The sequence below is a fragment of the Takifugu flavidus genome, chromosome 2 (genome assembly GCF_003711565.1).
Source record: "Takifugu flavidus isolate HTHZ2018 chromosome 2, ASM371156v2, whole genome shotgun sequence".
NCBI lineage: Eukaryota > Metazoa > Chordata > Actinopteri > Tetraodontiformes > Tetraodontidae > Takifugu > Takifugu flavidus.
Genome location: NC_079521.1, coordinates 15,654,364 through 15,678,510, shown reverse-complemented (window position 1 = coordinate 15,678,510; position 24,147 = coordinate 15,654,364). Strand labels below are relative to the sequence as shown.

Below are 24,147 nucleotides of genomic sequence, written 5' to 3'. Positions count from 1 at the left end.
CAATTTGGTTTCATATAACCTATTTAAAGACTAGTGGTGAGACTTCACTTCCTATTACTGAGGAAACAATTGCCCTGGCATGGTTTTTGTTTTAAATTCAGACCTGTTTTCACTACAGGCTGTGACGGAAATGGCTGAAAACAGCATCGTTTCCTAAAAGAACCCTAAGATCCTTTGAACACATTCTTAAAACACAAACTCCACGAGTCAAAACTCTTTCATTATAAGGTTGAATTTGTTTTATATTGTACAAATGACTGAAGTGCAAGGTGACTCTAAGCAAAATAATTCATCACATCACACAAAACAAATTCCCATTAAAGGGGAACTGATGAAGATAGAACAGCATCTGTGAGGGACACTAGAGAAATCCGTATAACTGCTGCGAGTAGACGGGACGGTCCCGTTCAGGCTTCCTCGAGCTCCACCAGGACACCGTCACAGTCTTTAGGATGGAGAAACATCACTGGCTTCCCATGAGCACCTATCCGAGGCTCTGCTGACAGAGTTCTGATGTTCTTGGCCTTCAGGTCGACAATGGCAGCATTGATGTCCTGGACCTGTGGAAACAATATGTGATTATGATCTATTTTGGGATATAAAGGTCCTACTGGTTCCAGCAAGACACCGGTGCTTTCTTACTTCGATACAAATGTGGTGCATCCCTCCAGACTTGTTCTTCTGTAAGAAGCCAGCGATGGGGCTTTTCTCCCCCAGTGGATGGAGCAGCTCCAGTTTGGTGTTACCAAGCTCCACAAACACTGTGTAGACGCCATGTTCAGGCAGGGGAACCTTTTCACTCACTGTGGCCCCCAGCACATCCCGATAGAGCGCAGTGGCCTTCTCCATGTCAGGAACAGCAATTGCGATGTGGTTCAGCTTCCCCAGTTTCCACAAGGGTCCAGGGACCCCCTGGTGGAGGGGTGCGGTCGTCGAGAGCGACCTTGCAAGTGGAATTCGATAAGATCTACAAAAACCCGCTAATGGAAAATAAAGTTGAAAACACAATCATCAGTCAAAATCATTAACTTATGTTGTGCCAGGAACAGGATTTTTTCCCCCCATAAATTTAACTTCATAATTTATAGACCTTAAAATAAGGCAGATGATGAAAACACTGATCATAATCAACAGTAAAAGTACGTAAGTTGTAGATAGATCTGTTAGTTCTGCAGAAAAAAACCCCACATCGTTATAAAGCATAAAAACATACCGTGAATCCGAAAATTACACAAACTTAAAGATGTGATTTGGTTCAATGAGCGCTGCTAAAAAATGTAACAGTAAATACCGCGAGTGTTATCGTAAAGTACAAATTTAACACCGATCCAAACCAACCTGCAACCTTCAGCAGCGTCGACGCCATGTTTGTATGTAGGAACTAAAGTGCAGCGGAAGTTTCCCAGGGAGCCTGTTTACCTGTGACACGGAACGGCAACCACACGCATGTGGGGAACGATGGCTAGTGGACCGCTAGTAACCGTGTTGGAGGATTGTTTAAAGAAAATAAATGCCAATACGGCACAGCCAGTCAACTTTTTAAGGTGCGTGTTTGTTAATACAAAGATCGTGTTTAAAAAGAACTGCCATTTATGTTTTTCCCACCTTTTAAGCATTTTGTCTTTGGACTCGAATGAAATCGAATGATAGCACAGGCTACTTTCAAGTTGACACAGTGAGCGCTATTGGTAAATTTTGCAGCGTCTCAGATAGAAAATCACGTATATTAATGTGTCTTCATTCAAACTGAGCTGTAAAAAACATACATAATTACTACTAATGACGATTGAATGATACAGTAGTTGCTTGGATGATAACATACGCTCTTGCTCAGTTATTTTGCTTTGCTTCTATATCAAATATCTGTCTTTCTATCTTTTCAGCCTGCAAGATGGAGTGGCAACTGATTTTACCTCTCTTACGAAAACTCTGTATGACCTCCACAAAGCTGAGGAGCCTGGACATTACAAGGGCAGCCCGTTGACTGAGCTGTTGGTGGAAAACTTTGATGAAGAGCAGATCTGGCAGGAGCTGGAGCTGCAGAACAAAGCTGTTCTGAGACACTTTAATAGTGCCATCGAGGAGGGTTTGTACGATGAACCCTTAACACTGGTGATAAGGCACCAGGAAGAGATTAGTAATGACGAGGGAGAAGAGATGGATGAAGAAGAGGTGGAAGAAGAAGAAGAAGAAGACGACATGATACCACCCAAGACATCCAAGAAAAGGGCTTCTGAGGTTGAGATGGGATCAGAGGATTACACAGATCAGGACTCAGACTTAGATTTTGACATAGATGCTCTGGAAAAGCGACAGAATCAGAAGAAACGTATCGGAAATAAAACCAAAATTGTTCCCTCCGAGGTTGATGACAAATTCTTCAAATTGTCAGAGATGGAGTCGTTTCTTGACGACATGGACAAACGTGAAGGAAAGGATGGGAATGAAGATGACGTAGATTATTTTCAGGATCTGCCATCTGATGATGATAATCAAAACTTTGATCAGATATTTGCCACAAAAAAACAAAAGAAAAGCACCGTATGTATTTTATAATTTTCAAGCAAGTTTATCATGTCTTAATATTGAAGAATGTACAGTTTATTGTTGTATTTTAGCAGATGAGGAGCTCAAGGAATCTCAAGTACAAAGACTACTTTGATGCTGTGGATAGTGAACCAGCTGCAGCCGATGACCAGTCGGATGTTGAGGACAACGTAGATGAAAGTGGAGAGGCAGAAGAACAAGAATCTGATGAAGAGGATGATGAAGATGAAGACGAGGATTATGATATGTACGTGTGATTGACACAAACTGAGGCTTTTAAATGTGATAAAACCAATTTTGGTTTTATGTCTATTTCTAACATGTCTGCTCTCTGTTAGTGATGAAGAGACAAGTCGGTCCAAAGCGTCTAGTAAGAAAGTGAGCTTTAACCTCCCCGAGCAGGAGGAGGAGCAGGAGGAGGAGCAGGAGGAGGAGGACAGCGAGGGAGAGGACATTGGGGACATTTTAGGAGGAAAAAGTCAGAGCAAAATATCTGAAACAAAATCATCATTTGAGAAACGGCAAGAAAAGGTAAACAGTAAGGATTATTACCTTAACCTTAGATCCTACCTTAACTATCAGCTGATGCGGGTAATCATGAACATTGGACAGTTTGTATTGCCAGAAGACTCATGAAACCAGTCACAATGCCATGCTCATTATGGTCTGCTTGTATGATCCAATCCTGTTGCAGATGTCAAAGAAGATTGAGGAGCTGGAGAATTCAGCTCTGGCAGTAAAGCCCTGGCAGTTATCAGGAGAGGTGACGGCACAGGCTCGCCCAGAAAACAGCCTGCTGGAGGAAGTTGTGGAGTTTGAGCAGATGTCCAGAACGGGTCTGTCTCCAGACTCAATCTTAGTATGGTGAGATCACCTGTCTTAATAAAAACTGACATGAGTGTGTTCTTTTTTAGCACCTGCCGTCACAGAGGAAACCACTCTGCTACTTGAAGACATCATCAAACAGAGAATTAAAGACCAGGTTACCGACAATCTTGTCTGACAGGATGTAAGATCGTTTTTCTAGGTTAATAATAGAGCCTTTTAAATGTTTGTTACAGGCGTTTGACGACGTGGTCCGTAAAGAGAAACCTAAAGAGGACGTGTTTGAGTACAAGAAAAGGCTGACTTTGGACCATGAGAAGAGCAAGCAGAGTCTAGCACAGATTTATGAGCAAGAGTACCTCAAGCAGAATCAGGTCTGTTTTCTAAAATCATAATTTCCTTTTTTTGTTTTTCATGAATTTTGAATGTTTGCTGCATACTGTAAGTCTTCTCTTATTTCAGAATAAGTCAGAAGAGGAGGAAAATCCAGCGCATGTTGAAATCCAAAAATGTATGGACACACTTTTCCTCAAGTTGGACGCTCTTTCCAACTTCCACTTCACACCTAAGCCCGTAAGTACCGACCAAAAGTTTTACACATGAGAAAATGGCTGTTAGGTAAAGGTAGGGAAATGTATGATAATTACATGATTCCGTTTGCGAACGCCACATTTAGATTGTCTTTTTTGTTTCCAGCACATTCCTGAGGTCAAAGTTGTGTCTAACCTGCCATCAGTTACAATGGAGGAGGTGGCTCCAGTTAGTGCTAGCGACGGTACGCTGCTCGCACCAGAAGAAATCAAGGTTTGTTCACCTTCCCCTTGTCATTTCTGATATTTTATCGCATGTGTGTTTAGTTAGACAGAATGTTTAATGCATCTTTAATTTGACTAAAGGAAAAGAGCAAAGCTGGAGACATTCTGGGTGACACCGAGAAGACAACAACGGACAAAAAGAGGGAAAGACGCCATAAGAAGAAGGTGAAACATCTAAAAATAAAGGAGAGAGAAAAGAGACAGAAGCTTAAAGAAGCCAGCAAAACTGGGGAGAACAAAAAGCCAACAAAGGCAGAAGTTGCACAAAACCTGAAAAAACTCTCAAAAGGAGGCCAAGCCACAATTCTAAAGGTGAGCTTTTAACTCCATTTTCAGTATAAAATAGTGTTGTTTTTTTTGTCTATTGTCATTTTTATTTAGTCAGTAGATATTATTTGCGCACGGATATCCATCTGTGGGTGCTGCAGTGATGCTCTGTAATTTTCCTTTTTTAATACAAAAAGTAGATTAGAAAATTGAAATGAAAGACAGATTGCTGTAATTGTGAACTCTACTCTCGGAACTGTATGCCACCTAAATGCAAACACTGATCCTTTAAGGTATAAGGTAGACAATTGTTTGTGTTCTATGAATTGCAACTACTAAACTCCTGCTGTTCTTTTTCAGGATGAAGGAAAAGACAAAACTCTGCGGTCGTCTAAAGCCTTTTTCTCTCAGCTGCAGGATCAAGTGAAAACTCAGCTCAAAAGTGCAAAAGAACAAACCTCAAAGAAGAAGAAAAACAAAGAGGTGTCTGTCAGCAAGCTCAAGTTATAAAAACTATCTTTATTTTGAATTGTGAAAAAAAAAAAATATTGTACATATTTTGTAAGAAAGCTGCAATATACTGCAATAAATGTTTCCACCACTAAAATACTGTAGATCAAGTTGAAATATTTTTACTTGTCAAAGTGGACAATTGTAGACATACAACTTTAATCACAAACATATATCAGATTATATTAATATAATTATTGTGGCGCTTGGGAAAAAGTACCAGTAAATAAATATCAAGTCTAATTTCTATGGACCTGCTAGTCCTAAAATACTTGGAATCCTGGAAAAGAGGCTGAAATTCCTGGAAGGGTGAAAGACAAATGGTGCACAAGAAACAGTTATGTGTCCTAATAATGTTTTTAACATAAATAGACTCCACGGTTAGTGGTGCTGGTCCACAGCTCCCCTGTACCAAAGGAGACCTGATACAGTAATCGGTCCATAAATAAACACATACGTTGAAGGTTTGACGGTTTCATTTGGATGACCATAGTCCTTGTAAAAATGTTTAGTGTGGAAAAATTGATTTTGATTTAAAAGAGCTGTTGACCACACTCATCAAACAAAGGATTCACATCTTTAAAGTAAAAAATATACATGTATTAAAAACACATTACAGAAGTTTTTGTGATAAGCAAAAGAATGTTGTGATTTAAGGGCCTAATCCACTTTAGGTGATGCTCTTTTGATTTAAAGGTAATTGAAATACAAGTGACTCTGCATATTTTAAAGTGTTTGATCTCTATGGATACTTATTTACTAATTCTAACAAATCAATCTTTATTAATAGAAACAAACGTCTCGTGACTTTAACGGCACCGCCCTCTTCAGAGGGCGTGGCCTATTGTGCATTGAGACGTGACGTCACGCGTAAAAATTTACCATTACGTCCCTCAGTAGCTTCACGGAAGTAAGCAGACGACAACAGGGAAGGAAAACGAGTCAAGTTACACATCCTTTACTAACAGGTAATTTTCTTTTGGTTTACCCCCCTCTCATATTTCACACTTTATTCATTTATATCATTGTCTGAACTGTCTGAGCTTTGTTGACCAGTTTCCTTGAATATTGTTTGGCGCTGTGTTTGCTAACTTTAGCAGACGTCTACAATGTAAGACCTTTAACTGTCCGTCTTGGCAACACAAACGTCCTTTCTGGTGACTTAAAGTGGTTTCAAATGTCCAAGTCCGTATCTGTCAAACAAGCCGACACGTTAAAGTTAAAAATTTCACACGAGGTTGCCTGCGTTAGCTATACTTCACGTCATGCTAAAGCTAACTTCTTTGAGTTGTTAGCGAGTAAAGATTCTTAGCTCGTGGTCGCCACACTGACAATCTATGTTTGGATTTTTTTTATTAATTTTAAAAAGTGTTTTGTAATTATTTTGCGGCGATCAGCTGGTCACAGGAGGAAGTGACTCACTGGAGCAGAGGTAGGGTGGAGGTTAGACGGGACCTCGGTCGGGTTTCGGTTGGATTCCTCGTCCTGCTTGTTAAATCAGTTCATCAAATGTCTCTTTTGCAGACAACCTCACGATGTTTGGAGCATTTAAAGCAGACAGGTTGAAAGTTAACCTCCGGCTGGTCATCAACCGACTGAAACTGCTTGAGAAAAAGAAAAGTAAGGCTACCAAGTCAGAAAGATGTCTCTTATTTTCCATTGCTTGTTTGTAGGTGTACCTAAGTTTTGGACGTGATTTACATCTTTCTATCCGCTCTCCCATGTAGCCGAGCTCGCACAAAAGGCAAGAAAAGAGATTGCCGATTACCTGTCATCTGGTAAAGATGAGCGTGCCCGTATCCGTGTGGAGCACATTATCAGAGAAGACTATCTGGTGGAAGCAATGGAGATCTTGGAGCTTTACTGTGACCTGCTCTTGGCCCGCTTTGGCCTGATTCAGACCATGAAGTTAGTCCTTTGTTCCACCTGGTCCAAACACATCACTGTTTCTGACTACACCTTATCAGGTACGACAGGTGTTCATTCTGGTGGCCTGTTTTCTTTAGAGAACTCGATCCAGGCTTACAGGAAGCAGTGTCCACCCTCATCTGGGCAGCCCCTCGTCTCCAGACAGAGGTGTCAGAGCTAAAAGTTGTAAGTACTACTGCTACATGTCTTAAGGTGCAGCCGTCTTTGCCAGAAACATATTAAGCATCTTCCCAAATTATTTTTAGACCATTTATTTCCTAATGTCTTTTTTTAGGTGGCAGAGCAGTTATGTGCAAAATACAGCAAGGAGTATGGCAAGCTGTGCAGAACAAACCAGATTGGCACCGTCAACGACAGGGTACTGTTTGTGTTTTGTTTTTACAAAAAAAACAACAAAAAAAAACCTCTTCAAGACAGTAGAATTTGACTTGAGTAATGTGTCGACAGCTGATGCATAAACTCAGCTTGGAGGCCCCTCCCAAGATCTTGGTGGAGCGTTATTTGATAGAAATTGCCAAAAACTACAACGTTCCCTACGAACCAGATGCAATGGTCCATGTAAGTATTAAAGAAGTCAATGAAGGATGTGCTTTATGTTTGTTTACTTCTGATGGAATCCATTCTTCTGTCAGGCTGAGGTGTGTCCTGGGGAGGAGGCAGACCTGATCGATGTAGACAACGACAAAAAGAGCGGAGGGGGCGGTGGCGGCGGAGGTTTCACCGCTCCTCCGTCTGCTATGCCCATGCCCATGCCCATGCCTATGCATATGCCCATGCCAACACCCTTTAACTATCCTCCTCCTAATGGAACCGTAAGGCATTAATTTGTATCACGTGCTGTTAGAACCTCTGTAAAGTATCTTTTCTCTGTATTCTATGTTCTAATCCTCTTTGAATGATTCACTCTATTTAGATGATTTCTATTAAGATGGTGAATAACTACATTAAACTTTTCCCCCAGAACCAGTTTAATTCTCAAGTCGGAACCTACAACAACTTCTCCCACCCAATAGGAGGAGGGCAGCCCCCTCAACTGCCCACATCTCCCCCCACATACGAGTCCGTAAGTGATCTACCTCTCCTGCCACCCCCCTCCTGTTCCCAACAGATGGACAGACCAACAGGGTGGGGGCCAGACACTCAGGGAAGAGCAGTTTGTTCAGTTTGCTTGCAGTTTTATGTGTTCTTTACTTTATAAAGAGTCATATTAGGCCCAGATTGGCTCTTGTTTGTGGCATCTTCTTACTAACCAAATTCTTTTGACTGGGATTAAACTGAACAAGCGCTTTGAAACAGTCTAGACTAGCTAAGAAAAGGAGATAACTCCTTTCAACGCGCTTCATGTGGTGGCTTTCCCCTTTGGATTTCCCTTTTTTGGTATTTTCTGGCTGTTATTTGTAAATGCTGTATCCATCTCCTGTTATTAACACCTGCGATTTAAAATCCCCTTTTAAAAAAAAATTTACCTGCAAAGATGAGATAAACCCTTAACCGTTTTTTGTGGGTTTCAGATTGATGACATGACTGTTAAACCTTCTGTTCCTTCACAGGCCGTTGGTGAGTTTTACCAGCAATTAAAGTTTTATACCTTGTTTTTAACAGTCAAATGATTGTAAGAGCAGCAGTTTCTAGTTTTATCGTCTATTTGAATTAAAGCCCAAGCTCTCCTATCCTGCAGGCCCTGCCTCTACATCCAGGGCATTCGACAGCAACGCTCTCCCAGAGCTCCCGTCCGTTCCTGACACACTCCCGACCTCCTCCGTCAGCGGACACCCCACAAACTCCGATGACATCGACTTTGACGATTTGACGCGGCGCTTTGAGGAGCTCAAAAAGAAGACCTAAATCCCGATTCCCCTCCGCCCACCCAGATCACACACACACACACACACACACACACACACACACACACACACACACACACACAGGCCCATTTAGTCACTTACACATTGCAGAACAAAACTGGAAATATTGAAATGATCTCCCATCAGGCCTTGCATCCTCCTCTTTCCCCAATGAAGTGATCTTACATAGAACTTAATGTACTTTTACCTCATTTATATAAATAGGCCCAGGTTACTTGGGGTGGGGTTTATTATTTGACCTTATTAATTAACAGAGGTTTCTTAATTTTCTTAGTACCAGTGAGTACCTTTTATGTTTTAAAGTTTTCTATACTCTTGCTTTCTTCAGTTATACACTCATCAAGAACCCATCTGGGTGTTGACTGCTCTACGCTCCTCATGAAAGGTCACGCCTACGTTTATTCAGTTTTATTTCTAATGTGACTGCTATATCATACACTTTGATGTTTTAATTCCAACAGTAATAAAAACACAGACCCTTATTCTACATATTGTGTCACTGTGAGCTTTGCCACCTTTTCTAGTCTCAGACCCGTCAAACAAGCCAGACCAGTTTACACTGGTTGGTATGGCGCTGCCATTTGTGGTAGTGATTACCTTAGAATGTTTCCAGGGTTGGGCTTAAATGAGGTAATGAGAACAGGTGGAAGCCAGACTATCGGCGTCTCACGGTTATCTGATTATGGGGTGGACATTTTCTAATTGGAAATTGCTGCACTTTATGGAGTATTATATCAGAGCGATGGTGCGTTTGAGGCCCCGGGAAAAGCTTGTGATTAGAAACGTGCTAAGTGTATACATTAACACACACTAGAACCTGAATGATGGACAAGTGCAGAGTAATTTTGATTTTATTTTCAGAAACTTCCCCTTTTCCACAAATATTTGATGTGTGTACAGAGAGATTTCTGTTTGTTTAGACACTGTACGTGCACCGCTGCATTTGCCTTAGCAACTCTGTCCCATCAGAAGCCTTGCCAGTGGTGGGGTTAGGGATTTATCCAACACTGGCTTCATGATATCTGTATCTATACAATTCCTTCATGCTTCATTTTAACCATAGAAAGTTTTCTGTTTTTTTTTATTTTTTATGTGAATGGAACATGTCTATTTCCAGGAGAGGTGGTTGTTGGTTTTTCTATGTTTGACAGATAAAATTGTTGTGTTCATGTGACGCGTTGCTGCAGCTTGGCCACACCTGGCCCTGCTTGTGTGACAGAAACCCGAAAAGCCTTCAGTGATCCAACCAGTTGATTTATTGGTTTTACACGTATTTCAGTAAAGCAAGCGATTTATAACACTACAGAACTGTGATCAAATCACTGTCCTTGTTCACCCGGGACACAAAAGTGTATCTTGTTGCAAAAGAAGTGTCCCCACCTCAACTATATAATGAAAATCTAAATTTAATAAAACGTTATTTAAAACTCGAAGTGTGAGTTTTATTGTTCCACGTTATTGTTCACAACAAAGATGTAAAGTCCCGAGGTCACCAGCAGAGGTCGCCAATATAAAAGTATTAGTTCTGAAAATGCTGCAGCCTCTGAAAAAACTAGGCTGTAATCTGAAGTGGATTTTCTTCTATTTAAAAATATGCGACATTTTCAGAACAGGAAATAGATTTTTGTTTAAGGCTTTCAATGAAAAGCCAAACTCGTCACTGATAAGTGAGTAATAGTATTCTTTATTGATGGTACATCTATCTATCTATCTATCTATCTATCTATCTATCTATCTATCTATCTATCTATCTATCTATCTATCCATCCATCCATCCATCCATCCATCCATCCATCCATCCATCCATCCATCCATCCATCCATCCATCCATCCATCCTGTTTTTACTAAAATTAATATCGTTTTAACAGTGAAATAAAATCACACATCCTCATCCCTGTAAACTAAAAGTCATTTATAGATTAAAAACATGATTTCCATTGATAAACATACATGGTTACATTAATGTGGCGTGTTAAACAGAAAATGAAGGCTGATCTTTGCGAGCGCGCTCATCTTTCACTAAAAGCAAGAACCTGGCTACAGTCTGGATGTCCAGAGGGACTCGGTTACTGCACGGACGGTGAGAAATCACGAGAAGCAGCTGAAACATGCACCAGCACGTTTAGCATCTTAGAGTATACTAGCCCAAAGATTAAAGCCTTTATGTATAACTGGTCTCTGCTATGTGTACCATAAATGTACTTCACTAATTTGATGTGATGAAATGAACAATTTTGCACTAAAATAACAATAGTTTAGAAGAATGTCCTCAAATTTTCAGACACCACAGATTCTTTACACATACAAAACACCAGAATGTGTTATATATATATGTATTTTTTATATATTCAGCTAAGAAGTCAAACTTCCTGTAGGTGCAACAGAGTGTGTATGAGGCCAGGGCATTGTGGGTAATGGCGGTAGCATGTCCAACGTTAGCAGCATCTTCACAGCATCTCCCTGCCAGTGTAGCATCGACACTTGTACTGTTGTTCTGTTGAATAAACAAGAGGGTGCATCACAACTCGGGCTTCCTGTACATGTTTAAAGGACACAGACACAAAGAGACAGTAGGACAGAAAAGAAGAGGTAAAGGCTATTTGCCAAAGAAGAAGAAGAAAACGTGATGGGTGGTTAATTTGAAAGAGAGAAACGGTAACTGGAGGGTTATGATAAGAGGTCTAAAATCATTCTTTCAGTCCAGAATGGTAAAACAAAAATTAATGAACAAACCTCAGTTTTTTGTTTTATACTGTATACATTTGTGCTCCTAAACACAGACCTTACATAAAACAATATAGAGTGATAAGCGCTTGTAAATTCTGTCCTTTGACCTCTGCACAATATACAATATTGACTATACCAGCAGGCATGAGAGGACAGATGGGAAACACTGGTGTTGCCAGGTGAATGATACTGAGGACGTAGAGACAGAGCTGCAGGCCGCGTGCATAATTCATGAAACAGAAAGCTGATGTTACAGCTCTGAAGGCAGAACACGCATTACCTCGTGAGGCTGCACCACCTCTTTAACCAGGGCTGCCTCAGAGGCTTTCTTACCTAAAAAGACTTGTTCAATTTCTTCAGTCTCCTCCAAAGCTACAGGTTTGAGCAGCAGAGCAAAGAAGACGGCAACCCCGATGACCTGGGAAGTGGAGCCAAAAGAAAGTCTTAGACCCACTGGATCCCCATTACCCTGAAGAAAATGAGACGAACGGGTTCGGACACCTTGAGGGGCTGCAGTATAAAGATGCTCTGGAACAGCGAGAGGCCCAGAGACATGACCCACTTGGTGGACTTTTCTCTGCCGTATTCAAAACCGTACAACAGGGTGAAGAACGTGGACACCCCGCTGATGGACAGCAGGAGGAACCAACCAAGGAACACACACCACCAGGGCAGCCAGCAACCCACTGCACTCTTCTTCTTCTTCTTCAATATCACAGGGAGACTTGGGGGGGGGGGGGGGGGGGCATATAGGGGAGATGTTTTAACTTTTCCACAACACTCACAAGACAGAGAAAAACGGTATTTAAAAGTAGGTGAGATTGAGCCACCTGAACGCCAGGTGGCTGGTTAAGACCATCTCAGCCTTGCGGACCAGCAGGTTGGTGGTGTTGAGGGTCTGATGGTACTCCTCTGGACTGGAGAAGTTCTTTCCATCCAGTTTCTCCAGACACATGAGAAGGTGACTGAGACCAGCGAGAAGGAACTTGCTGCAGTAGACCCAGTGGAGGTCACTCTCACTCTCTCCTACAAGAGATCCACCCACACAAAGATCAACAGCACAAATTATTTGCCGATTTGTCTTGTGATCCATTTTCATATCAACTTTTTAAATAATTTGTCTTTTTGTTTAATTATTCCTAAATAAAAGCAGTATTTTTTTAACGTTATCACCTTGCATGAGCTGAATAAATTCATGTAGCCTGTCCAAGGCAGGTAACAGGTCAGCAGTGGATTCCAGCCTGTGCACGTCTGACAGCTTATTTCTTGCACTTCTGCTCACCCATGAAATCACCTCCTCTGTATCCTAGAAAGGAGGCACAGCCACACATTAAATAAAGTGGTCAGTCAGCTTAAAGGTTCCTGTAAATGGCCGTTCAGGGGAGGTTCCTGCAGTGGAGACACGCCTGATGTACAAAAAGAACAAATATGGCAGAATAATGGCTTGCGATCACAAAGGGAAACACACCTTTAGAATACTCGGTACCGTGACTGCAAAAGGTCTCAAGTTCCTCTCTGATTTAACTTTATCGTTTTTGGAAATGACTCGAGGTCTGATGCTTCTGAAGATGGTGATGATGAGGATGTTGATTGGAAACATGAGGAGGCCGCTCTCAACGCCGACCATGATCTCCTGCCAGGTGATCTGCAACGACCCTGGTGGGTGGGGGGCAAAGAATACTCAACTCAGAAGAAACACAGACAAATACGGTGAGAACAAAAGCCGAGACACAAGTTCAAAAACCAATGACGTTACTTCATACCTGAAAATCGTTTTCTCAGATTGTGAATATGTTATAGAAGGTATAGCTGCATACACCCACGTGCTTATTTAGCTGTTCACTTAGACACATTCAGGATTAGAATTAATCTTTATGGCTTCATTCCACGCGCCCTTTTCCTTTACCTCTGTGAGGCTTGTACTGACGCCTCTGTAGGATACTGCAGACAATTCCATATGCCAGCTGACAACAATTCATGATGCCTTTCTGAGAGCAGACTGTAGCTCTGTAGCCCTGACTGTAGCTCTTAGTTTGTCTCATTATGTTTTATTGAATGTTTTAGCACACACACACATGCACTTATGAATTTGCTACACACAAGATGGAGAGTAGGCTGACTTGAAGCATCATTGAACTCAGAGAGGAGGGTTAAGACTCTGTAAATCACCTATTGAGAAGAGCACTGGGGATTTCTCATCTACAGGAATGTTCCAGAAAGCAATATTGATGGCCATAGTGCAGAGGAGCAGGCTCATGCAACAGGAGACCCTCTGTGCACGTGTGAAAGGGCTACGGGAGGGAGGGTCCACTATGGACACCCAGATGTGTTCGTCCCTGAAGCCGGTCGAAGTTCTGCTTTGGAAAATATTCCTGAGGGAGACACGAGGAAAGAATTTAATGGCACTGATCAATTAGTAAAAGGGATTTTTGAAGATTTTGCCTGTCCACCTGAAGCTGGCAATCTCGTTGTTCTTTGCAGCATTAAACATTTTCTTAGTGATGCCATCTCCACGGTCGTCACTCAGCCAACAGTCGCACAGGAAGTGCCACACCTGCCGCGTCTGGAGGTCCTGTATCGTCACCTTGTTCACATACCTGTTCAACAAAACCAGTGAATGTTTACCAGCATGTGACCCACAACTGGGACTGTTGGCAAGAAATACAGTTTACAGTAGACAAACTGATGGAAAACTGTGGAAAAATCCTGATGCGCATGTCAGAGGGTGTTACTGAACTAGTGCCATCCTGTACTAAAGTGTTTAAGTGTGTGTGAGAGTGTGTGTGTGTGTGTGTGTGTGTGTGTGTGTGTCCTACCATGATGGGGAACCTCCAGTGTTATCGTGCTGCAGCCTGATGTTTCGCACTTCGCCCAGTGGGAAGGGGGTGGCCAACAGGAACAAGTCAACAGCTCCTCTCTCAAAGACACGCTTGTCAGGATCGGCGAGGGTATGAATGTTGCTCTCTCCCTCTGAGCCACTCAGCTTCAGGGTGACCTACAGGACACCAATAATGGATCCATCAGCCTTCATATGCTATTTTCACCTGAATCCCCTGGCTGAAAAAAATGGAAGCTATTGTTGTGCAGCTGGAAAACAAAAAGAGACTTACATTGGCAGTCGTCCCGGCGTTCTTGCGATGGCCAGTTTGGACACTGATCAGATAATTGTACAGAGCACCTGCGTGATTGTCCTCCAGCAGAGTCATCTTCCTCTGATCGAAAAGATGGCTCTTCATTAATGTTGGGAATATAATTGAAAGTCCTGCTGTTGTTCTGACTGGTAAAAGTTGTGCACGGCCACAACTGATAATAATACACTCTTCCGACTGACCTTTGAGCGTGACCTGCGGTCAGAGTAGCAGGCCCACAGCAGGGTGATCAGGTAAAGCCCGAAAAAGGCGCACAGCAGCGCCAGCACCACGTAGTTCTGCGACACGGTGGCAAACAGATCTGCCGTGCGAGATATGTCCACGTCGTTGGGCATCACAAAGAAGGAGCTCCCGTACAGGGTGAGGTGGTTGCACAGACACTGCGCCCGCACCGGGGTGCTTTTCTCTCCCACCTGCACAACAGACACTGGCTGATGACAGCAGAACCTCACAAACTGAGAGCAAACGCGATGATCAGCACATGCCTGGCAGCCATCGGTGCTCCACATCTCCGCCTTTGTGTGCCAGTACAAACACTTGGTCATGAAAGTGGAAATGTTCAGAGTCAGACCTGGTTCCCATTCAGAACTGAAGAGCCCGGTGGTGATATACCAAACCCCAGGAGTTTGCTGTAACATCTCTGGGGTTATCATCCAGCGATAGCCTCCTGTTGACATTACAAAAACCAGCCAGTGTAAATGGTGTAAATCATAAAAGGCCTGGATGTTGTGATCAGACTGAGGCTCCATCTGTGCTGACTGAACCTGTTTGGTTTAAGGTGACCGTGCTGCTGGAACGGTTCTGGTTGGGCAGCCCTTGAGCCAGCGTAAGAACTAGCGACACATTGGCGCTGGGCTCCACGTGGAAGATGATGGTCATGTTGGGGTCAGACACGTTAAAGCGGGTCAACGCTTTTGTGTCTTTCTCCAGCACTACGGTATTATATGTGATGGGTGAGGCGTTGGCGCGCGGCATAAAGATCTACGGGAAAAAAGCAACGCAATCATACGGATACGCACACTTTAGCATCCTGGATCAAACAGACCGGGTTTACCTCGATCATCTCGGTCAGATTGGTCAGCTTTAGTTCCAAGTCTCCCTCGCTGAGCACGAGGCTGCACACCGTCCCAGAGATGCTGTCATTAGACGGGTGGGGATTTGTTGAGAATGTTGACATCTGAGAGGACAAAGGTGTGTTAACCGTCTGCACGCGGCGAGTAAAGTGGCGTCACCGCACAGGTGTGATCACACCACAGACGGACCTGTGTGGTGATCCTGTTTTGCCCTCTAATCTGAGACTTCAGTGCTGAAAAGGACGGTAGTTTGATGTACTCGCCATCTTGCTGCGAGCCCAACACCACATTGTCGAGGTCAGCGGGCATGTGACTGGATCAGAGACACACATTTAAAGAGAATCACTTAAAGAAATGCTCGGCATGCAGGTGTGCGCTCCTCACCTGCTCTGATACATGGTGCCCATCGAGTGCTTGATGATGAAGGACTCTACGGAGTTTGAGCCTAGCAGCAGCGTGATTGTGTGAAAGATCTGAAAGACGTCCTCAAACAAGGACTGGGGAGGGAAACCAGGCAACGTCATTAGTGAAACAAAGCGAGGAATAGTTCAGTTGCACGAGCCAACGGACCGTCGGGTTGGGGTTGGTGTCGATGTCACATTTTGTCTCTGAGAGAAGAAGAATGGCGGTACTGCAGTTGATGATGTGACTGATGACGTCACTGTTTCCCAGAGCAAATTCTGCAGTCAGTCTTTGAGTGCCCTCCAACAAATATCTGATTAATTCTTTCTGTAAGAGAGAAACAGCGACACCCTAACATTTGCACATTGCACTTTCCATCTGCACTGTATTTCGGGAGAAATACAGAACTTTTTTTTTGGGGGGGGCGGGTTCAGACCCATCTGCACTGACTGCCCAAACCCAAGTAGTGACCCTAGTCAAGAATTCCTTCCTTTATATTCATAGCACACAATCTCAACTCAATCTGTGCATCTAACTGCTGTTGGACACAAACAAACACAGGCACAGACTCGAAATATTGCAATTTAACAATTGTTGAGCAGATTTAATTTGGTTTTTAAATGTTGTGCAGCAAAATAAAACAGAAACTGTTGAAACGTAACTTAGACAACATTAAAGTCAAGATTCTAATGTATTAGTCAAAGTATAAATTATTTTAAGTATAAACAATCTGCCTTTAGCCTTCCTTTTTCTTCCGCTCTGCTTTTCAGACATGAATATTCTCACCCTGTTGGTGTCTGTCGGTTCCCCGACCGTCGTTTCCATTCGCCGCAGCTCTTCATCAGCTTTCTGTCTCAGCAGACCACATTTGTGAACGCTTTGCATAACCAACACGACGGCCAAACCAGATTAAACATTCTTCAGGGTTCATGAATAATTAAGAAAAGACTCACTTGGAGAAGCATGTTAATGTTGTCATGATGCAAATCCATCTCATCTACATCCCTTCTGATCCCTTAAATCATATTTTTGAAGTTGGGAGAGAAGAAAAAGTCGATACCTGCTGAGCTTTATGAATTTTCATTCAAAAGGTGCGATTTTTAAATGGCTCACTCTTACGTACGAGATGGAGTTGAATCACCGAGAACAAGTTTATTCTGCAGAGGAGGGAAAAAATCTAATTTAAGATAAAGTTTCAACCCAGAGCAGAGCTGTGAAACAGTGATTTCTCTCACCCTGGGGTTTGAAGAAGACCACAAATCTTTAAAAAAACAAAGCAGAAGAAGAAACGGATATTTTAATGTATTGAATTTACTAAACTAAATGATGTTTTACTCAGTTGTTCTGGAAGAGAAAGCCTGAAGCAAAGATGAGGAGGCTGCTGCGTACTGTGGGTGCAGAGGAAGCCTCGACTCTGGTTGCAGTGTGAAGTTGTGATGAGCTGAAAAGGACTCAGCTCCATGTAGGTGCAGCTGGTCTTTGAAACTTGTTCTGCACGTAAAAAAAAGCAACTTTTTTGCAATTGTGTAACAGGTATAAATAATCTAGACAGCCCAACTAAATTACAAAATGCAATATCCGCATATATAAATATAAATGGAATATATTTTTTAAATGAAACATCTTGACAATAAAAGGAATTGAAGTGAAACTTACAGTTTTACGATGCTACTCACCTACAGCCGTTCCCTGGACCTGTTCCCCGAGCCACCAGGTGAAACGGCTGATATTTCTGTCGCTGGTGATGTTTTTCAGGATGATTTTCAATGGGCTGGTGGTCACCTTCAGGAGTTCCCCTCCTCTCATTTCACAGCTGTTGTCTGCTTGGGACCAGGTTGTGGATTCCCAAACAAACTCAAAACAAGTATTTCTGAAGACAAACTCACACATATCTGGAAGACTCCTGCCTGAACAGGCCTCAGACCTTTCCTGAGAAATCAGAATTCCAACCGAAATCCATAAAAAGCCAAATCGGAGAAATGTGTCCAAATGTAATTTACACATAGTGCTACAGGAACTGTGGGAGGGAGAACATCTGAACAAGCTTAATTCTGTCTGCCTAATGGAAATTAGGGAACTTTCTACAAGGAAAAAAAAGGATATACTCTCAGTAAGTTAGGTAAATCAGTGTAGGCAATCAAACAAGATGCAAAGTGTGAAGGAACGCCATTTAACAACCACGGATGTCTTATGCTCAGACTTCAGCTTTGGGCCAATGTCACCAAGAAAAGCCAAAAGATATAATTATGTCTACTATTGTGATAAGTATTTTTAGTTTATAAAATAATCTATCATTTTGCTCCAATTTACTCATATCAACACTGAATCTATCTTCATATTAATAAATGTCTTAAGTGCCAGAAGCCCCACAGCTGTACCGCAGCTCTGAAATATCGCGAGAGCTTGGGACGGAAGTAATGCCGTCGACAACGGGACTACTCCGGAAGTGGAGTTCCGTGCTTCCGCGTCCATGGCGGGACATCTGAAGGTATTTTCAAAGACACTTGGATAATAAACTTTTTATATAAATGGTTAACTAACTTAACACATTGGCTCAATGTTGTACTAATTTGCTCAATTACTTAATGTAAGAGGTAATAGTGAGATTATGCGGGGTTAGCTTCGCTGAGTTACCACACGTTACTTAATGGCATACATAATCATACAGTTGCGGCATCTTGCTGCATAAGACTTTTTTGGTTGTTCTAAAACAAATCACAACGTCACGTTTGATACGGCATATTGTTTAAATCGATAGCTAATGCACAAACCAACAAGTTATTTGTTTAATAATCAATTCCTCTCAATAAGTACATATTAGAAATGTAATTAAATGTCAAACGGTCCTATAGGCTTTTACATTACATATATTGACACTGTCACTCAGATTAAATTGGATTATTTTTCTTCTTAACAGCACTCCAGTTGTCTTACCTAGAACTGTCTTAATATCAACAGAATCACGTGATTAATCAATAGTTTTCGAGGGTACACTAATACATATGCACAAAAAATGATACTGGCTCTAAAGAAGGCTTTATTTAGCATTTCAGCAGCCATCTACAATGTGATGACAGATGCACGTAAACATCCCACATCTGTACAGGTAACCTTAGTTACTGCGTCCAGCATGTACAATGAAACACAGGATGGCAGTTTATTTTTCCCATGTGCCCTCATGCAATCTATCCACATATTTATTGAAGTATTTATTTATCATTTGCACATATTAGTGACACAACATTAATTTTGCAATGCTCTTGTCAACAGAAGCAGTTAAAAGATGCTGTGAAGGTCATCGGTTCAGGGAGCTTTCTATTTGCTTCCTACCTCACTGTGATCGGAGATGAGCGTTTCTATGCCAACCAGTTGATGCCCCTGCTGCAGCGGCTTGTGGGGCCTGAGACTGCACATGTGTGGGCAGTGAAAATGATTAGTCTGGGTCTGGTTCCAGTGAACCGTTACGTGGACCCTGCATCGTTGGTAGGCCTGTCACTTTTCCTCTGGTGAAAGGACTTTATTGAATCCCATTAATGTCATGAAGATCAGACACACAGTGAAAAATGTTCTTTTCCTGCAGGAAGTGAATGTGTTTGGATTAAAGTTCAAAAATCCTGTTGGCATTGCTGCAGGCTTCGACAAGCACGGAGAGGCGGTGGATGGCTTATACAAATTAGGATTTGGGTTTGTTGAAGTGGGTACAATCACTCCAAAACCCCAGGAGGGAAACCCCAAACCGCGCGTTTTCCGACTTTCTGCAGATCAAGCCATCATCAATCGGTAGTTATGATTGGCTGTTGCTTTAGCTTCATATGTAATCTTTAAGAGGTCACTTTATTTTTAATATATTACATAGAAGAGTAGATTTAACGGACTGCTTTTTCTGCTTAAATAAAGCCTTCACCTTGCGCTGCGTTTGGTTTTTCCAGGTATGGATTCAACAGCTGTGGGTTAGCAGAAGCTCAGCAGAGGTTGAAGGCCAGAGGAAGCGCACAGTGGGAGAAAAGTAAAGGTCAGCAGGTGTTGCACCATTTCCTCTTCATCTTGAAAAAGTTGTTTTTATCAGATGTCTTTGGGCAGATATAAATTTGTTCATTGTTAGATGGGACTAATTGTCAGTGGTCTTGACCTGCCCTTGTGCCACGGCTTGTTGTGTCTGGACCATACCTACTCACAGCCCATTTAGCACATTAGCAGCCTCTGACCCAGTTGAGTCATGTGTCTGACGGCCCTGCCTGTGTTTGTGCGTCTCAATGTGACTATTTTTGTTTGATATTTTGTGTGTTCATAGCTGGCCTTCCCCTGGGCATTAACCTGGGGAAGAACAAGCTTTCCCAGGATGCAAAGGCAGATTACTTAGAGGGGGTCAGGGCGCTCGGCCCACTGGCTGACTATCTGGTGGTGAACGTCAGCAGTCCCAACACACCAGGTCTCCGGGATTTACAGGGAAAGGCGGAGCTCCACCAGCTCCTAAAAACGGTAATTGAAATGTCCACCATAAAACCGACACTTATAAGCATAAAAAAGATTTCAGTTTTATGTTAGCACATTAGCAGGGTTAGCTACAGAGAGCGCTCAGTCTCTCTGATCTCTGAGCTAATCTGATATATTGCCACATTATGACAATCTGCTCAGGTGCTGAAGGAGCGTGATGCCATGCAGGGCGAGTGCAAACCTCCCGTCCTTGTTAAGATTGCTCCTGATCTCACGGCGCAGGACAAACAAGACATTGCTGATGTTGTCACTGTGGTAGGAAGAAGATTTTGTTTTTATTGCAATAAAACAAAAAAGTGAGGTGGAGACCAAGAGCATAATTGTTGCACGATCCTTAGCTACAGTGCATAATGGTCCCGTGACTGACCTTCTGTCCTGTCTGCTGTGTATTTTCAGCTGGGAGTGGATGGTTTGATGGTTTCTAACACCACTGTGTCCAGGCCAGCGACGCTTCAGGACCTTCAGAAGTCTGAGGTTGGTGGGCTGAGTGGCCAGCCTCTCAAAGACCTCTCTACCGATACTGTGAGAGAGATGTACAGACTCACTAAAGGTACCGTTTACACGCCTCTGTCCATTTCTGACCTGGGTATGAAGACAGCACACTGGAAATTCACCACTTCATGATTTTGTAGGTAAAATACCAATAGTGGGAATTGGTGGTGTGGCGAGTGGCCAGGATGCCATGGACAAAATCCGTGCCGGGGCGTCTCTGGTTCAGCTTTACACCGCTTTGACCTATCAGGGTCCACCAGTAGTGACAAGGATAAAGCGAGAACTGGAGCAGATTCTGAAGTAAGTGTGAATGTGGAGGTCAACAGCTGAAGATACAATACAGCAGCTATCAGGAAACGATACAGTCAACAATGATAAACCATCATTTTACCGTTGTTGATCAGGTGATGAAACATGATTGCATCTGCTTAGAAAAGGAATCAGCTCAATAGACTAAAATAAATATTTACAGCCTTTGTCAGCTTTGGATTGACTGTTTCTGCTAATTCACTAAAACTATGGCTCAACTTGTGCTCTGGTTTATGTTTTTGTTCCCCAGGGAACAAGGCTTCGGCAGCGTGTCCGAGGCCGTCGGAGCAGACCACAGAGCAGCGGAACAGAGGTCCAGTCAGAAGCCGAGTTAAATAAAGACACAGGATAACTGAAATACAGTTATCTGCTGTGCTGCTTCTCCAACACGAGCCGTAAAATCTACTCAAGCGGGATTTATGCAGAGTATTTATGATTTTCTGGCTGTCCTCTGTACTTCCAGGCCCTTTTAGAAATGGACGGTCGTGCTTTCACACATCGCACGTGTGAATAAAGAACATGTGATCTGCATTTGAGGGAGGCAGAGGACAGAAACCACACGGATATATCATTAGTTTACACACTTTTGTATTTCGTGTATTTATTTCAGCCCAAATGATGTCAGTTTTGGTTTCCACGGTCCTAAGGTCTTACATCTTAAAAGTGGAGGAATGCAGCTATTTTAATCTCTTCCTTTGATTCATTCAGAATTCTGTTGATCAAAACTATCAAAGAATGTAAAACAACACAATCCAGGCTTGGGTCATAAGAAAACAATGAATTCTATTACAACACTAAACTCTAAGGGACACCGTAATCCACTTAAACCTACCAGGTAAACAACTCGTTCACCTTGTTCCCAGTTGCAGTTTTCTGCCTGGCAGGACTGAAAACCCAAATCTGCAAATGAAAGAATCAGAGGTTCAGATTACTGGAACTATCAAAAGTTAATTATGCATTTCATTTCATTCAGGTTTTCATTTTGCCTTAATCCACCCATGCGGAATTTATAATAAATTTTCCTCATGTGACCAAAGCTTTAATTAAAAGTTGTTTTTTTAAAATTCAGATTTATTGAATTCAGCATATTCTGGAAGGAGAGACTTGGGAAAAAAGCCTGTATGTGTCAGACATGATTCTGTCCTGGTGTGTGGGATCTTTGTCCTCACTTCTTCACCCTGTGGCACAGTGCTCTTCCTCCTCCTGAGGAGGAAGATGAGGCTGGCTTCTCACAGCTGCTCCTCAGAGCAGCAGCCTTCACTCTTAATGACGACCGCAGGCTGAGCTCTGAGGGGAAAGTCGTAATCTGCCAGTAACTAACAATAACAAACAGAAAGACCACGATTCGCTGCAGCTGAACGGAGTGAAGGGATGGAACTCTCCACCAGTGCAGCAGCATTAGAAAGGGATCACAGAGGATGTTTGACCTTGACTTGAGGGGGTTTCAGCAGCGTGGGCGTGGAGGAAGCTGTGAATGAAGTGGACAGGAGAAGATTCCAGAGGAGACCGGCTCCACAGAGGATGTGAAGGCTGGAATAATCTCAAAGGAGGAACAGGAAGAACCCTGCAGGGGCCGTCGGCAAAGCCGGAATGGCCATTTCCAACAAAGCTGTTTGCCAGTGCTTCTCAGTTTGATGGAGTTCAACCACATTTTTAATGAGCAGATAAAAATAACCATCTAAAGAATTACAGAATCTAATATCTGACTGAAAATGTGTTTTTTTTTTCTTAATGTTCATCAGTCGGGATTATGTAACGCAAGTTCTGCTGCGCTGTCTAAGGTGTTTGCCAAGAGGAGAAGTGACAGATGGGAGCTTGTCAAAGCAGGTCAAGCAGAAAAAAAACAACCAAAAAAACTTTCTGTTTGCACGATCATATGGAATCGTGTTGGCATAACTGTACAAAAAGAAAAATGTGTGCAAGCTTTTCATTCCTTTAATGCATTTGAAGGTGGGGAAATGGAAAATAGTCGCAATAATTCAGAAAAGTTTCCAGCTTAGCTTCTCTTTGTGTTCAACATTTCAGCACCAATGAATTATTCATTTAAAAAAGCAAAAAGATACGAGGGCCAATATTGGAATTCTGCTCACTGATTTGATGTCAGCAGAACATTCAGTCTTTCTATGAAGCTGTGCTGCCATTACTGCTGCCTCACATGTGTGTTACACTTAATTAAAATATGGATTCTAAAATAAATAAATAATGGGAAATTAATTGGGTGAGCCTGGTAAGCTTTCCATTAGCTTTCTTTCAATAATTAAAAAAGAAAGTGGTTGCCAGCGTTACCACAGCACATTGCTGCTGGGCATGCAGACAGAGGGGAGGGGCATCAAAACTGAAGGATGCTCTGAAGGATGTTATTACCGTCATACCTCTAAAATGGAGAAGGTGGTGGTGGGAGCGTTCCGGCCTTGGCTGCACTGCGTCTAATGACAACAACCAATAATTCTCCTGCTGACGGCGGTGCAGAACTCTGATGTCCCTGGCAACAGAGTCACAGGTGTGATGGAAGAAAACAGAAATGACAAGACGCTGCCCCAAACAGTCACCGCTGTTTAACACACACGTGTCAACACACACACACACACGCACACGCGTGTCAACACACACCCACGTGTGTCATCACACACACCCACGTGTCAACCACAGACATGAATCTGTTAGTAGACATCCCAGTTTTGCCCAAAAGTGAAATAGCTACGCTCGTTTCGTTTCATTTTCTGCCGCTTATCCGGATTGGGG

The 24,147-nt window shown here is 42.6% G+C and overlaps 6 protein-coding genes across 7 annotated transcripts; 3 read left to right on the top strand and 3 right to left on the bottom strand.

Annotated features, from left to right (window-relative positions):
- Window positions 1–216: 216 nt before the first annotated feature.
- On the bottom strand, window positions 217–1,453 carry mcee (methylmalonyl CoA epimerase). The gene is made up of 3 exons (XM_057025845.1): window positions 1,339–1,453; window positions 643–980; window positions 217–560 (listed from the first exon to the last, which is right to left on the bottom strand). The coding sequence occupies exons 1-3, from the start codon at window positions 1,364–1,366 to the stop codon at window positions 408–410; spliced, it is 519 nt and encodes a 172-aa protein (XP_056881825.1). The 5' UTR covers window positions 1,367–1,453; the 3' UTR covers window positions 217–407.
- On the top strand, window positions 1,391–5,061 carry mphosph10 (M-phase phosphoprotein 10 (U3 small nucleolar ribonucleoprotein)). 2 transcript variants are annotated; one of them, XM_057025831.1, is made up of 11 exons: window positions 1,391–1,544; window positions 1,884–2,541; window positions 2,622–2,794; window positions 2,886–3,078; window positions 3,242–3,383; window positions 3,462–3,529; window positions 3,609–3,746; window positions 3,835–3,945; window positions 4,069–4,176; window positions 4,269–4,499; window positions 4,815–5,061. In XM_057025831.1, exons 1-11 carry the CDS (start codon window positions 1,447–1,449, stop codon window positions 4,962–4,964), a joined length of 2,070 nt encoding a protein of 689 aa, XP_056881811.1. In that variant the 5' UTR covers window positions 1,391–1,446; the 3' UTR covers window positions 4,965–5,061. The 2 variants fall into 2 exon arrangements, with proteins under 2 accessions (XP_056881811.1, XP_056881810.1); XM_057025830.1 differs by having other exon boundaries at window positions 2,619–2,794.
- A 735-nt stretch (window positions 5,062–5,796) lies between these two features.
- Window positions 5,797–10,191, top strand: ist1 (IST1 factor associated with ESCRT-III). The gene is made up of 10 exons (XM_057025832.1): window positions 5,797–5,932; window positions 6,489–6,584; window positions 6,692–6,872; window positions 6,971–7,058; window positions 7,168–7,251; window positions 7,341–7,451; window positions 7,526–7,705; window positions 7,855–7,956; window positions 8,405–8,450; window positions 8,572–10,191. Exons 2-10 carry the CDS (start codon window positions 6,500–6,502, stop codon window positions 8,736–8,738), a joined length of 1,044 nt encoding a protein of 347 aa, XP_056881812.1. The 5' UTR covers window positions 5,797–5,932; window positions 6,489–6,499; the 3' UTR covers window positions 8,739–10,191.
- Window positions 10,013–13,853, bottom strand: LOC130521935 (polycystic kidney disease protein 1-like 2). The gene is made up of 7 exons (XM_057025833.1): window positions 13,656–13,853; window positions 12,955–13,142; window positions 12,660–12,792; window positions 12,317–12,512; window positions 11,988–12,210; window positions 11,820–11,904; window positions 10,013–11,253 (listed from the first exon to the last, which is right to left on the bottom strand). Exons 1-7 carry the CDS (start codon window positions 13,741–13,743, stop codon window positions 11,207–11,209), a joined length of 960 nt encoding a protein of 319 aa, XP_056881813.1. The 5' UTR covers window positions 13,744–13,853; the 3' UTR covers window positions 10,013–11,206.
- Window positions 13,854–13,899: 46 nt separating this feature from the next.
- Window positions 13,900–17,075, bottom strand: LOC130517916 (polycystic kidney disease protein 1-like 3). The gene is made up of 11 exons (XM_057020127.1): window positions 17,064–17,075; window positions 16,897–16,959; window positions 16,279–16,437; window positions 16,093–16,205; window positions 15,898–16,021; window positions 15,690–15,812; window positions 15,395–15,616; window positions 14,818–15,048; window positions 14,597–14,698; window positions 14,303–14,481; window positions 13,900–14,083 (listed from the first exon to the last, which is right to left on the bottom strand). Exons 1-11 carry the CDS (start codon window positions 17,073–17,075, stop codon window positions 13,900–13,902), a joined length of 1,512 nt encoding a protein of 503 aa, XP_056876107.1.
- A 1,460-nt stretch (window positions 17,076–18,535) lies between these two features.
- dhodh (dihydroorotate dehydrogenase) lies at window positions 18,536–22,441 on the top strand. The gene is made up of 9 exons (XM_057025358.1): window positions 18,536–18,598; window positions 19,381–19,593; window positions 19,691–19,890; window positions 20,040–20,122; window positions 20,402–20,589; window positions 20,746–20,859; window positions 21,001–21,154; window positions 21,237–21,396; window positions 21,656–22,441. Exons 1-9 carry the CDS (start codon window positions 18,581–18,583, stop codon window positions 21,738–21,740), a joined length of 1,215 nt encoding a protein of 404 aa, XP_056881338.1. The 5' UTR covers window positions 18,536–18,580; the 3' UTR covers window positions 21,741–22,441.
- The last annotated feature ends 1,706 nt before the right edge of the window (window positions 22,442–24,147 follow it).

What these genes read in the sequence shown, in the direction of transcription:
- mcee (XM_057025845.1), bottom strand. Translation starts at nt 1,366, where the DNA reads ATGGCGTCGACGCTGCTGAAGGTTGCAG. An exon ending in GACGCTGCTGAAGGTTGCAG is followed by an intron (nt 981 to 1,338) that starts GTTGGTTTGGAT and finishes ATTTTCCATTAG; the next exon opens with CGGGTTTTTGTAGATCTTAT. An exon ending in TGCACCACATTTGTATCGAA is followed by an intron (nt 561 to 642) that starts GTAAGAAAGCAC and finishes TTGTTTCCACAG; the next exon opens with GTCCAGGACATCAATGCTGC.
- mphosph10 (XM_057025830.1), top strand. Translation starts at nt 1,447, where the DNA reads ATGTGGGGAACGATGGCTAGTGGACCGCTAGTAACCGTGTTGGAGGAT. An exon ending in GAAGACGAGGATTATGATAT is followed by an intron (nt 2,795 to 2,885) that starts GTACGTGTGATT and finishes GCTCTCTGTTAG; the next exon opens with TGATGAAGAGACAAGTCGGT. An exon ending in TGAGCAGATGTCCAGAACGG is followed by an intron (nt 3,384 to 3,461) that starts GTCTGTCTCCAG and finishes GTTCTTTTTTAG; the next exon opens with CACCTGCCGTCACAGAGGAA.
- ist1 (XM_057025832.1), top strand. Translation starts at nt 6,500, where the DNA reads ATGTTTGGAGCATTTAAAGCAGACAGGTTGAAAGTTAACCTCCGGCTG. An exon ending in AGGTGTCAGAGCTAAAAGTT is followed by an intron (nt 7,059 to 7,167) that starts GTAAGTACTACT and finishes GTCTTTTTTTAG; the next exon opens with GTGGCAGAGCAGTTATGTGC. An exon ending in ATCCTCCTCCTAATGGAACC is followed by an intron (nt 7,706 to 7,854) that starts GTAAGGCATTAA and finishes CTTTTCCCCCAG; the next exon opens with AACCAGTTTAATTCTCAAGT.
- LOC130521935 (XM_057025833.1), bottom strand. Translation starts at nt 13,743, where the DNA reads ATGAGCCTGCTCCTCTGCACTATGGCCATCAATATTGCTTTCTGGAAC. An exon ending in ATTTATTCAGCTCATGCAAG is followed by an intron (nt 12,513 to 12,659) that starts GTGATAACGTTA and finishes GATCTCTTGTAG; the next exon opens with GAGAGAGTGAGAGTGACCTC. An exon ending in ACCAGCCACCTGGCGTTCAG is followed by an intron (nt 12,211 to 12,316) that starts GTGGCTCAATCT and finishes CCCCCCCCCAAG; the next exon opens with TCTCCCTGTGATATTGAAGA.
- LOC130517916 (XM_057020127.1), bottom strand. An exon ending in GGCACCATGTATCAGAGCAG is followed by an intron (nt 16,022 to 16,092) that starts GTGAGGAGCGCA and finishes TCTCTGATCCAG; the next exon opens with TCACATGCCCGCTGACCTCG. An exon ending in CCTTAAACCAAACAGGTTCA is followed by an intron (nt 15,049 to 15,394) that starts GTCAGCACAGAT and finishes TCTGTTGTGCAG; the next exon opens with GTGGGAGAGAAAAGCACCCC.
- dhodh (XM_057025358.1), top strand. An exon ending in ACAGTGGGAGAAAAGTAAAG is followed by an intron (nt 20,123 to 20,401) that starts GTCAGCAGGTGT and finishes GTGTGTTCATAG; the next exon opens with CTGGCCTTCCCCTGGGCATT. An exon ending in TCCACCAGCTCCTAAAAACG is followed by an intron (nt 20,590 to 20,745) that starts GTAATTGAAATG and finishes CAATCTGCTCAG; the next exon opens with GTGCTGAAGGAGCGTGATGC.